Source organism: Sparus aurata, chromosome 14 (assembly GCF_900880675.1).
Source record: "Sparus aurata chromosome 14, fSpaAur1.1, whole genome shotgun sequence".
Classification (NCBI taxonomy): domain Eukaryota; kingdom Metazoa; phylum Chordata; class Actinopteri; order Spariformes; family Sparidae; genus Sparus; species Sparus aurata.
In genome coordinates this window covers 8,986,308-8,999,104 of record NC_044200.1, presented here as the reverse complement: position 1 = coordinate 8,999,104, position 12,797 = coordinate 8,986,308, and the positions used below count along the sequence as shown (strand labels likewise).

Below are 12,797 nucleotides of genomic sequence, written 5' to 3'. Positions count from 1 at the left end.
GAGATATACCTTCTATAATGTAGCCAATGAATGACACAAATATTTTTTTTTTATATATATATTTTTTTATTTTAGTCCACAGAACAAGGACTGCATGGGCATATGATTTTCAAGAATGTAAATTGTAAGTGCGCTGGGAGGATCAGGCTTCATCATAAGGTCTACATTTCAGTCACACAGAGACTTAAAGAATTTATAGGCTCAACTATATTAAACACACACAGAGCATATATCAATATGTTCGAGCACAGGGTGGATGGATTCTTTAAACAACAGTAAGCGCTTCACTTCGGACGGTAACGCAGATTATAACGCATTACACAACATCACTCTAGTAATATTTTACCCAAATATTATTACTGCTGTACTGCGTTACTTTTGCAATGTGTTACCCCAAACACTGTTCATTATTCAAAAAAGGTACAATATGTAAGAATTGGCCACCTGTCAAAAATCAGTATATTACCAGAAGAACTGCTAACTGCTGCTAACTGTAGCTGTCGTTATCTAGTTATCTCAGTTAGCCGCGAAGCTATTGTTTGTGTTTACACTGCTAGCTGGCTAGCTGGTAAGCATGCATAAGATCAAAACTGCTATTTCTTCACATTCTAAAGATCCGGTCACTATCCACTCTGCCTCACGACGATGGAAGTCTTGCTGCCCACATTTCTGGTAAACGGTGCTGCAGCATTCTCCAAACCTCCATTTAGCTGAACTCATTCTTTGAGTTAAGTCTTTGATATTTTCAACCAGAACTCTTACATATTGCACCTTTAAGGGAGGTTTTGGCTGGATTTGTCTTAAAATTAGCAGCACGTCTGCTTATGTGCAAGTTGATTAAATGCAAGTGCACCTTTTGTAGTGACGCGCTTCATCTATCAGAGGTGGGATACTGTATTAAGCATTTAGGACAATCAGATTTCCTTCTTTTCTGTAGAGTACAATGTCTTTTCTTGTGATGCAGTGTTAGAGATTTCATTACTTTTCTGTATTATTTCCATTACAGAGCCACACGGCTGCATGAAAAATGGGGAAATGAAATGGTTCTTGGAAAATAACGACTCTGTGCAGTCACATTTACGTTTATTCCGAACGACACCCTGCAGCGATCACGATCTGTCTCACCAGCTACTCTGGATGTTATTTCCTAGCCCGCACACCACAGAGGTTGAGTCCCGCGCCAATGTTTTTCTGCATACCAGGCTTTATAACAGATAAGGAACAACTCAACAATGTGAATGTGAGTTCGAAGTGTTCATGAGAGATGACAACAGGCTGGTGTGTTTGTGTGCACACAGACGTTACTTAGCACTACATGGGTACAAAGAACGAGTTGGTTGAAAATAGCATACTATTACCGAACTCCAACATTTCTGGCCAATACTAATGTTTGATCAATATTCCAATACCACTTAACTTCTCTACTTCCTAATTTACAATGGTGGTCTTCAGCTGTTTGAAGATTTCACACTATTTCTGTCATAAAGAAAATTGAATTTGAAATTGAAATTGATTGAATGACTGTGTGTTATGTGACCGGTGTTGTTCAAAGTGGTAAACTTATAGTGAATTATCACCAGGCGGAGCAGTTCTTATCATCTCTTTGAAGCATTTTAGTGTCTTTCAGCTCACTGTTTTGGCTCTATGGCTCCCAGCTTAACTGTTTTGGTGAGCAGACTTCTGTACCCGTCCAGTGCCAAATGGCAAAGAGACAAAGTTAGTGACCAGCTAGTGAACATAGAGGAACATTTAAGCTAAAGCGCCAGATATTTCAGAAGTTGGTGGAGACCAAACCAAAGCTATGAAGAGAGGAAATATTGGACAGTCCAGCAGGGGGCAGGAAACACAACTCTGTTATCTGCTGGACGTACCTTTTGTCGTTGCTCCCAAGTGCACAAAAATTCCGTTTATTCAGAAAATGATTCAACAATAACACACGGTAAAGATACTGACAGCTGTAAAATATAAATCTCTGCGAATACCCTTTTCCTTAAAGTGGTGCTAACTTTTTGGTAATAACTGTACTCATTCTCCGTTTGACGGGAGCACTCAGACATGAAGCCGTCTCAGAAAAATATCTGCGTGATGATGCCATTGTTTGAAAAAGCAATAATGTGTGTGCAGTGACATATTCATGACTGAATGTGTTTCATATTACCTCCGTAACATAAGTGCCTAACACAATTAATCTGAGGGGCTCGACGTGAAGTGGGCAGCAGATGAAAGGCAAGCGCTGGACTCCGGCAGGTTTCCCCTCGCTTGCGGCCTCGCGCTGCCAGTCAACTTTTAACACCCCGATCGCGGTGCCAAAAGGGAATAAAAAAAACCTTAGTAATCCAAGATGAAGGGATTTCGGGATTATCACCGCATATTCTGAGAGTTGCGTGTTCCAAAGAGGACTTTTTAAAAGTACAGTAAGAGCCAGGACTTCTGCTACAGTGACCATAAATGGAGAAAGAACATTCAAACCCCCTCATGTGGAGCCCCGATGATGACTGATAGAAACTGGAATGCACGACCACAGGTATAATAAAAGTTGTTACCTTTAATAACAGAAATCTGGAATTTTTCAGACAAAAAGAACAAAAAGTACAGAGAGCAAAAAATAATCTTGATACCAGTTAATTACAGAAACACATGAGATGCATCGCACTTCTCACAAATATGCAGCCAGACATTAAAGATCACGTGACGACCAAATTTTACACACCTGAGGCACACGAGAGGGGTCGGTTTTTTTCATGCCACACTTACACCAAAATACGGAACGTTAATTACACTTAAAATACCACACGATACCGTCCACCATTCAGCAGAGAGGAAGGGACACAGTGGACTCAGAGGTTGGCAAATAAACCCGTGCATTGACATTAAATCTCTCATTTTACAAACGGCACACTTAAAGTGAACTTGATTTTTTTCCTTTAAGTATTAGCTGGACTCAACGGCAAGTCTCTGCGACTGCATATTCAATCCAGTGTTAGGCTATGTGTCAGTTCGACACACCTAAAGTTAAACCTGTGACTCAACCGTAACTGAGAGAAGAAGAGACGACGAACATGGCAGAGTATTGCCTTTTTCTCCAAATTATACGCCATGTTTAACTGAACCCCTGATGAAATAAACGATGGATGTGAGGCGACTACGTCTGACAAGATTTTGTGAAATGAGCACAAGCCCTGCACACACTGTTGAGGACCATGGAGGCAGCATCCGTGACATCAACGAGAGGCTTTTTATAGTATGATCTGACGTTTTCGCTTTCAATCAAGCAAAAGTCCTTCAAATACACCTTTCTGTAAGCTTTAATATCTTCCTGATACGAACAATTCTTTCAGATTTGTTCCTCGAATTAAATCTGCAGGCTGGTACAGAAAAAGAAAGAAAGAAAAATAAGGACCAGGGCCGGATCAACTTACTCGAAGGCCTCAGGGAATAAAAAAATGAGCTATGGGCCCCAATTGGCCCCCCTGTCTGTTTATGTGTTTACCTCACTGGTACAGCACTAAAGGTACAAACGACAACCATCAATTTGTTAAAAAGAAAAAGAAACATCAATAAATTAAGTTTGTTAATCAAACTGAGCTGAAAGGAAATTGTAGTATTTTTAAACATGGGCCCTATGTTTAATTAATTCAGTATGTAAATGACTAATGAGTACAAAAAGCTTTGGAATCATGCATAGATCACCTCAGCTGGCAACCACGACACAGGCTGCAATGGTTGCAATGTAAACATTTTGTACATATTATTCATTTACAAACCAAATCCCCCGAAAGTCTAAATGTTAAGTAATATGCATTATAGTTCCATTACGGGGATATTAAGAATTAAACCAACTCACCAGAATACATTCTGGCAATATATGTTTCTGCAAATCCTTTGAATTTATCAGAGGCTGTTTAAAGAAGGAGTTTGGGGAGTACTTCATCCCGCTGTGTGTGAAAGAAATCGAGACGCTCCCCAGTTGATGTCACCGACGCTACATTGTTGTTTTGCTACAATCCATGTATCAAACTAATCCCTTCCGAATGAGAGGCAATTTCCTCTCCCTTCTTTGCATAAATATACTCTTCATTGTGGCCTGAAACACTGACTCATTTCACAAAATCTTCTCCAGTACTACCATTCTATAGTCAGTTTCTGCAGAGCACTGCTGAACTTGAGGTAGTAAACTTTGCAGTTCAGTCTGAATTGAGACAAATCGAAAATAGGAGGCGTATTTAGCTGAAGCAGCTGAGTGAGAGACTTTATCTGGCCCGAAACTAAAAGAAAAAAGGTAAATTTACGCTGGTGACCAACTTATGACCAACTGTTCATAAATTATTATTTGAACTGTATGGATGGGTATATGTATGACATCAACTGGATTTCACCTAAACTGGAATTAAACTGAGCAAAGTGACATCAAAGTTTATCTTTCATCCTGATAGAAGTATAACACATAATTAAGCTGCGTGGTATGGTTTCTCTCGATTTTTAACTTGAAATCAGTTACTGCTGTGTGCCTCTGCCGGGCAGGACAGGCGCCTTTATGTCTTTCGAAGTTAACAGACACAGTGATTTACGTTTACATGTCAGTTTATCCGCGACGTCACAGCCATTATTGCGTGGCACATAAGGGATAGTAAATCCTCATGGTTTGGTTATGGCTTATCACACTGCAGTATTACATACTAAGTGGTAGGCATATTTACAATAAAGACAAAAGCAATATGATTTAAAACCTTCGAGCGGTCTCGCAATGGAATGCTAATTTGGTCCATTTTGACACAGTGCTAAAGGCGATGAGAGGCTTGCGAAAGTGCTAAATGACAAGACACAGCGTTTAATCGAGGATGAAGCTGACTGCAGATCAGTTTTACTTTTACAAACAGTCTTCAGGGGCAGAACTTTTGCCAACAATGACCGTTTGGAGCGAAAAAACAAGGCGTTGAACTTTGTTAAACTTAAGTGCAACAAAGGAAGAAAAGATAACACTAGCACAGATTTCCTAATGTTTACCAATCAGCAAACCTCTCCCCTGAATGCCTCAATCAAAACTATACCATCGATTCACCTACATAAGCAGCCAACATTAGCATGTCTGGCTAACTAGCATACCGGGGACTTGTGAGAATGCTGCCTCTGAGCCTGGGATCTGCTAGCTTTAGCCTCCCCTTTTTTTTTTTTTTTTTTAGCACAATTTCATGTAGCTATATAGCCATCAAGCAATAGGCTCCACCCACTGAGGACAGATGCAACCACTGAGATCATTTTATCTCCAGAGCAACTGTTTGTAAAAGTAAAACTACAATCCCCATCACCGCTTAATATGGTTGATGGTTATGAGCACTTTAGTGTATATTTTGTCAAGCAAACGCACGTTGGCCATTTTTTTTAGCGCCATGAACAAACAACATCAGCTTCTCGTGTTTCTGACGGTGAGACTCTGTTAATGATAAGAGCAAGTTTTAAACCACAACGGCGTCAAACTTATTATTAAAAGAATTATTGCAAAAATGGGCAGTTTTTTTTTCGTGGTATCATTATTTTTCATAATGGCAAATTTACAGCTTTACACACACATACACACCCACACACACCACCATAAATGTTATACATCTTCATGCATTTGATTAGATTTTTATCTTAAAATAGGTATTAGTATTATTATAATAATTATTACTATTATTATTATTTTCATTATTATCATCAAAAGAACAATAAAAACTTTGGGATCATGACAGGTCCATTCAAAATACTGCATACTGCCCACAGATAATCAAATGTCTTATTTGTAAAAACACTACAGCCACATTTATATTTCTGTTTGTTGTACTATTAAAAAATAGGATGGAATATGTTTAATAATTTTCTTTGTTGTCCCCTTAATGAAATAGAAGGGGAAAAAAACACAGCTATCTAAGCTAATGAAGTTTGTGGCACGGATAATTATGGAGCCAAATACAAGACAGCTTGGTAATTTACTGCAAAAGGAGCAATTTATAGGTTATTAGTTGTGATTGTTCTCTGCATGGAAAGCCAAATATACTGTTCCCTTCTGCAAGCTTGATCCAACAAACTGTTGCAGAGGGGTCGCACCCGGTAATTACTATGGGGAAAAAATAACCATGCTAATTATTGACTATTGTAAGATCCGAATAATTTGGTTTGAATAGAAGAATATTAGAATGTTTCCCGTAAAGGTTGTAGTTGCTGCTGATTATAGGGAAAATTGAGACAGCATTCAGTTTGCACACTTAACAATCAAATAATTCCAAAAAAAACGCTAGCTTGAATGAAAATGACAGCACACAGTCGGGTTTCCGTCAAACATATGAATATTTACATCAGTTAAAATGGATCTTTGTCACTGTTTTTAGTCATTTAACCTGACACATCCCATCAAGGGATACAGAATACTTATCATCACGAGCTTGTGTTGGTTTTCTGTTAGAAAATACAGTACTGATTGGACTCCACGTAACACAATCACTATACATTAACATGCAGCTCCAAAGCAGGGTGAACTGGAAGAAGACGTCTGCCTTGCTACCACTGCAGATGTTGCATATACAACATTTTACCCAAAAACTAAAATAATTTTGTCGATGATTTATCTACAATCCAAGCCGACACTGACTGCAGATGATGAAGGGAAATAAAGATGTGAGATGGTGTATGACTTAACCTGTTCAGTGTATATTTAAGCACATTAGAAGTCTCAAAATGTTACATCCTCACTGTTCGCCATTAAACACACAGCAGTTGTAGTTATGATACAAATCCCCCACAGGGAAAAAAAACACACACAACACAGTGCAATTCACAAAGCACAAAACATTAAGAAAAAGAGGAAACTGCAGGGGAGGATCTGGCCTGTGATGGAAGACGATGGCTGTAAGCCAGTACAGCGTTTGCACCTTGCGAAATCACAAGCTCAAAGTTTGGTTCGCTGTGTGATTGTTTTTCTTTTTCTTGACCCAGTGCAGGGGGGACGTTTTATTGAAAAGCACTTTGGTAATGTTAGTTAGAGGAGTCACTATGTAAGCCAATATGTGTCTACAGCACGAGGATGTCTGAGAAATGTGGCTGCTGGCAAGATGCTTGAAAATCGCTGGTGAACCGTGAGGATTCAGTTTATATCTCATGAAAGAATATTGCCGTAGACGTCTGCAAACCGCTTGGAAGCTGCGAGTCAATTAAAGTAATTTAAAGTAATTTAAATAAATAAATCAATAAATACATATATAAATATATATAAACAAATCGGACATGACCCAATAATGCACAGTTTCACTGGTTGAACAAACAGTATGCGGAGTTACAACTATATACCAAGCAGTGTGAGCTGTCATCATTTACCACTAGAAAAGGCAAAACTGCCATCAGCTGACCGCTGATCTAAATTCCAGGGTGCATTCACATCTTTTATTGATACTTTTCAACTTTGATTCAACTTTAAAGACGCTAAATTACACCATCAAAACGCCTGAAAATGTCCCAGTCCTGTGACATGATTGCTGCAGTGCTGTTTCTATAAAAACACAAAGGGTTATGGGTATAAGGAGACAGTTGCAGTAGCATGTAGGGATGGACAAAATTATGGCTGGAGTGATACTTACTGTATACTGAGCCATGTCTTAATCAGGCACAGACGAAACAGAACATATCATTAGGACAAGTAAAATGAATAGAAATTTGAATGGGATCTAGTTTGATGCTATGCCTGCACTGACACCCTTCAGCTCTGAAGATCTCTTATAAAGAAAACTATGTGATGATGTCTAAAATCGGATGCCTCCAGTCGACACCTTCATGTAACTTTTGGCCTTTTTTAGTGATAAATGAATCGCAGATCCGACGACAGCGGGTTGCACCGGGTGTTAAACTTCACAAACAGTGAGAAGGAAAGAGAAGGAACAGGAAGCTGAGGCTCTCGGAAGGAACGAGAGCCCATAACAGATTAACCAGTCAGGATTTTGTATTTTTTTTTTCTCTTTTCTTTTCTTTTTTATCGAACCTGACAACTGACAGGGAAGGGGGCTTCTGGGGGGGCGGGTTTTAGTCAGAGAAGAGGCTGGCGAAGGACTGTCGGAGGCTGCGGATGGTCTCGGCCTTGGCCTCGTCGTCGGTCACATTTCCTCGTAACGTCTCCGTGAAGGTGTTGGTCAGCGACTGGGATTTGCTGTGCAGTAGAGAGAACAGTCATTTAATTAGCGAGAGAAGAAAAGAGTTCAGGTGCGAGGAAAACCCCATCATTACAAAAGTGACCTTCAACCAGATGCCAAGGTTGCGGGTCAGTTTTCAACCAAAAGTGGATGTTTCTCGCTCTGTTTCACCTAAAATTGAAAAGGAAGTAAATTTCGGTGTAACTTCAAACTTTGATCCGCTCGGTCTTCCAACAGAGACGCAGCTGCACTGTGTTTGGGAGTGAAGAAAAACATAATTCTAGCATGTTCTATTGCTTTATTTAGTACATTATGACACTTCTACACTACAAATTGTATGGTGCATTCATGTGATGTCGTAAAATTTGGAAAAATGAGTTCCCAACTAGGGAAAATGTACATGATTGCCTCCTTAAGGTGGTACAAAGACTCAGAACGTTGAAAAATTTTAGATACACGACTTGCTGACTTCACTATCATCTAATCAGTGGTTGATTTATTAAATCATCTGTTACATGTCATTTTTTTGCTCACATAAAATTCTTAATTTTCTTTCGACAAAAAAGTTACTTGTTAGCATTAACCCTCTTAACATGTCAGGTAAATCAGGGAACTGGTGTCGCAAAAAGTTGGGGACAAAATCACTTTGGAATATATAACGCTTCAGACTCCTAACAGCTGTCAACATTTTGATTAAAGGCTCTGAGCAATAAAACACAACACTGCTCCTTTGCTGCGTCCATGCTGCTTCTACATTATGACTTAAAAGCTCATGAACCAAACCAAAGTCATGAGTAAACACTTAATGTTTGAAAAAGACACATTCAAAGTAACTATTTGGCTCATTAATCATATACTCACAGTATCATTGATCATATTGGTGTGCTATTAGCCAGACGCCAGCGACTTACTTCAGCTGTGGTGACTGTTTCTGAGATCCGGGCCCGGTGGCGGCAGGGATGGGACCAGGCTGGAAGGCCTGGCTGGGAGAGGTGGTGGCCGATCGGGCTCGCTGGGGTGAACCCTGGGCCGACTGGGAGGGAGAGGCGGAGGCAGAGCGCTGTCCACCTGCAGGAGGTACACACCGAAAACACGTAGGTTAGTTATTTCACTGCACCACGACACTGCTGCTCTCTGCTGCAGTAATGAAAAGACAAAAAAGTGTCTCCTACCTCGTCTGGGCTGTGTAGTCTGTGGATGAGGAGACACAGAGTCATTATTGAGTGACAGTGCTCATCCCTCATAGACTCCAAGCACCAAACAAAACACAGCTCCAGGTTCATTCATCTATCCGGCAAAAATGCTGAACATATGACTAGAGACTGCGGTACTGAAATCACCATGAAACAAACGATAAAACATGATATGGACTTCAATCACATTACAACTCGAGTCTTCTCTCTCCAGTGAGACAAACAAACCTGCTCGTTCCTGTCGTCGGTCTGCCTCACATAAGGCTCCACACTGTCGTCGTTTCAATTAGAGCATTTGAAGTGATGGTCATGGCAAAGTACGAGCGGCCGCTCAGATGTGATTTAATTAGTTCAGCTGTTCAATTATATTTTTCAATCATCATTTCTTTTTTTATCTATTTAATCCGGTCCTGGTAATGGGGAGGATCTAACTGTTCTTTCAGAGTGGTGAGATTTAAAAAAAAAACATTCACAAGTGTGGGGAGGGCCGTATGGATGCACGTATGGGAGTTTGAGTACTAGTGTCTAGCTGAGGTGGTCGACAGCCGAGACTTTATGCGTTATGACATACTGCAAACAGGTCCAGTAATATTGGTGGTTACAGGCAAAGTAAAAGTAACAGTAGTAACATCACTGATGTTAATAATGGTAGTGATGCGGTGGCTTTTATAGTAGTACACGAATGGTGGTCATTTTACTATATTAGCTACTAATGATACAAGTATTAGCATCAGTATTAGGATTATTATAGTTACACTATTGGTACAGTAATAGTATTGACCACAGCACTACTGCTAATACTAATGATGGTGTCGATTTGTACGGCTTTTTGCAAAACAAGCATACAAAGTGCTTTACAACAAAACGTGCAGACACTACATGACGAATAAAAGTTATTCAAACCATAAATAAAACAGAAAGTAAGACGTATAAAGCACAATGGGAGAATAAGCAGAGAGCAGTGCAGGGTTTAAGTGGAGCATCAAGGATAAAGCAGATATGATGCGGTGACGTACCTTGACGGAGGAAGGCTGGGGTGTGGAGACTCCCAGCAGCACTTGGGCCATCTTGTTGATGACCAGCTCTGTGATCAGCTGTTTATCCTCCTCCACGTGCTCGCCGATCAGCGGCATGGAGCTGTCCATCACCTGCACAGGCGGGAAAATACCGAGCCAATCAGCTTCCTGAGTGGTTGCTTTGAAAGAAAGCGCAGGGAGTTGAAACTGTAAAGCTCCTCCGCTAGATGGCAGCATCACACCTCTTACCGTGAGAGGTTAGACACAGTCGGCCCCCACATGATGTCAGGGATGATGGACCCTGTGGGGTTTGTGCCAGCGATGATGAGTCATTTTACAGAGATCTCAGACAATACAAGCTCTATATATAAACAACTCTGCTGGCCTTAAAGATCATTTATTGCCGGATGCACTGAGCATGACACTGACTTTTCTTCTTGTTCCCATGCACTCACACTCCTCAGAAGGCCCCCTGTCCTGGGTCTCCTCTCTACATCCTCTGTGTAGTTCAGCAGTTTTTAATAAGAGCACTGAGACCCTGCAGAAGGGCGCCAAATGGACAAAACAGTGTGTAATAGATCTTGAATGTTGCTTTTTTTTTAAAAATCCTCATTAAATAAATAAAATGGTAAGCCCCTCAGCCCCCCCTTAAACCACACAAACCAAAGTAGCAAGAGACACTTTTGAGCAGTCTGAGATGATGAATTGCTTCATTTTAAGGGGCTCGGGAGATGAAAACGTTGAGAGCTCCTGGCCCACGGTAGATAAACTGAATGGGTATATTTTGGAAAACACAAAATCTCATCTTTCAAACTAACTGCTATTTTCCTGTGCCACCCTCAGACGGGCAAACATGAGCCAAACTTAGACAATTTCCAGCAAACAGCAGCAGATAAAACGTGACTGCTCCTGTTTTATAAATATTATGTTGCCCCGGGCATGACTTGGAAGGGCACAGACCACATCCACTGCTGTACACAAATAATTAACCTCGAAGAAGAAGAAAAAGAAAAAAAAAGAAAGAAAAAAGAAAAACAACTTTCCCACCGCCTGGGCTCACATGCACGTACACGTGTGCAGCGGAACCGCGGAGCACATGGGGCTCGGAAGACCCGCCGCCGCCCTCCTCCTCCCCGAAAAAGGACCAAAACAAACAGGAGCGGAGGAGGGCGGCTGCTGGCACTGCCGGCTTGGATGCAGATGCCTGGCGTGGCGTGGATGAGGCTGCCGCACCGCGCCCCGGCCACAGGCTGTAAACACAAGCGGCGGGCATGCATGTGCTCATCCTCTTGTACGCAGTGTGCGCCAAGCAGAGGCAGACCACGTGCTGCAGAGAGCAGGCAGGGATCCCGCTCCAAACAAACACCGGCTGCATCAGCTCGTCTCACCGCCGGGGCCTCCCGGTCCTCTGGCCGGAGGTGATTTTATTAGATTAGTGGCATCAAGTCAATTAAATTCTAAATACTTTTGTCCCTCGGGGGGCAGAGCTGGTTAAGAAACATAATTACATACAAATCATGTAGTGTGGTGTTTCCTCTGATGAAATCACACCACCTATGATGGCAGAAGACACCACTGCTGAAGACTATACAGCCCCAGAGACCTGTTGTTGCTAATGTGAGACTGTTAGAAGAAGCCTATCCATATATCTATAACATGGGCATCTACACAACCATGCAGAACGTACACTACCAGCGCAACGCTAACAGTTATATATTTGATTGACTAATGTGTCATTCTTTATTTCACTTCATCAATGTTTTAGTCTGTAAGAATGGACTGTTGAAACAGCTGCTCACTGCCAGCCAAAGGCAAACTGGCCAACCCTTCTGATTTTTCTAGGAGGTTCCCATTTTTCACTGCCCTCTCCTGGTTTCCTTCCACAAAATGATCCTGTGTTTTCCCCTCATTTATGACAAATCTTCACGCCCGTTTCCCTCGTGTTCATCGCAACCTGTTTCTGGCGCTGTAATCTACCGTGCTACTGTGCCCTTGTCCTCCTCAGTGAGCAAGAGACGGACAGAGACGTGGAGAAAAGAGGTACTTGAGCATGTTTCAGACAGCCTGAGTGAGAGAATTCCTGTTGGAACGTTTAAAAGGAACCCTTTGATTTCAAATCCTCCCTATTGGCACCACAGATGCTTTGTTTCATTAATAGTCTTAAAACTCTAAAACCAATTGTACACAACATCTACTAAAGTATAATGCACAAACTATAGTTTGCGAAATTCCGCCTCCAAACAGCAATTGTCCAGTCATAGCTTAGCAACCATATCTACACACAGCAACACTGAATTTCCAACCTGTTGGAGCTGTGGCAAGAGTGGCTGTCTGCATCAAGAGTTGTCCTTATCTGATGTAAGCTGCTAATGTTAGCACGTCTGGCTAACTATAGCCGGTCCTCATCTTCAAGGACTTTCCTCTTGCCTGCTTGA

General features: G+C 41.3%; 1 protein-coding gene across 2 annotated transcripts in view; it reads right to left on the bottom strand.

The window, feature by feature from the left end:
• Positions 1-2,525: 2,525 nt before the first annotated feature.
• Positions 2,526-12,797, bottom strand: part of syn3 (synapsin III) — a 123,624-nt gene continuing 113,352 nt past the window's right edge. The window contains exons 11-14 of one of the 2 annotated variants that reach the window (XM_030439203.1): positions 10,363-10,494; positions 9,326-9,344; positions 9,065-9,221; positions 2,526-8,170 (exon numbers count right to left, since the gene is read on the bottom strand). In XM_030439203.1, coding sequence (XP_030295063.1) covers positions 8,047-8,170; positions 9,065-9,221; positions 9,326-9,344; positions 10,363-10,494 — 432 coding nt within the window. In that variant the 3' untranslated portion in view covers positions 2,526-8,046. The remainder of the gene's footprint in view (positions 8,171-9,064; positions 9,222-9,325; positions 9,345-10,362; positions 10,495-12,797) is intronic. The other variant, XM_030439204.1, reaches the window with a different exon arrangement.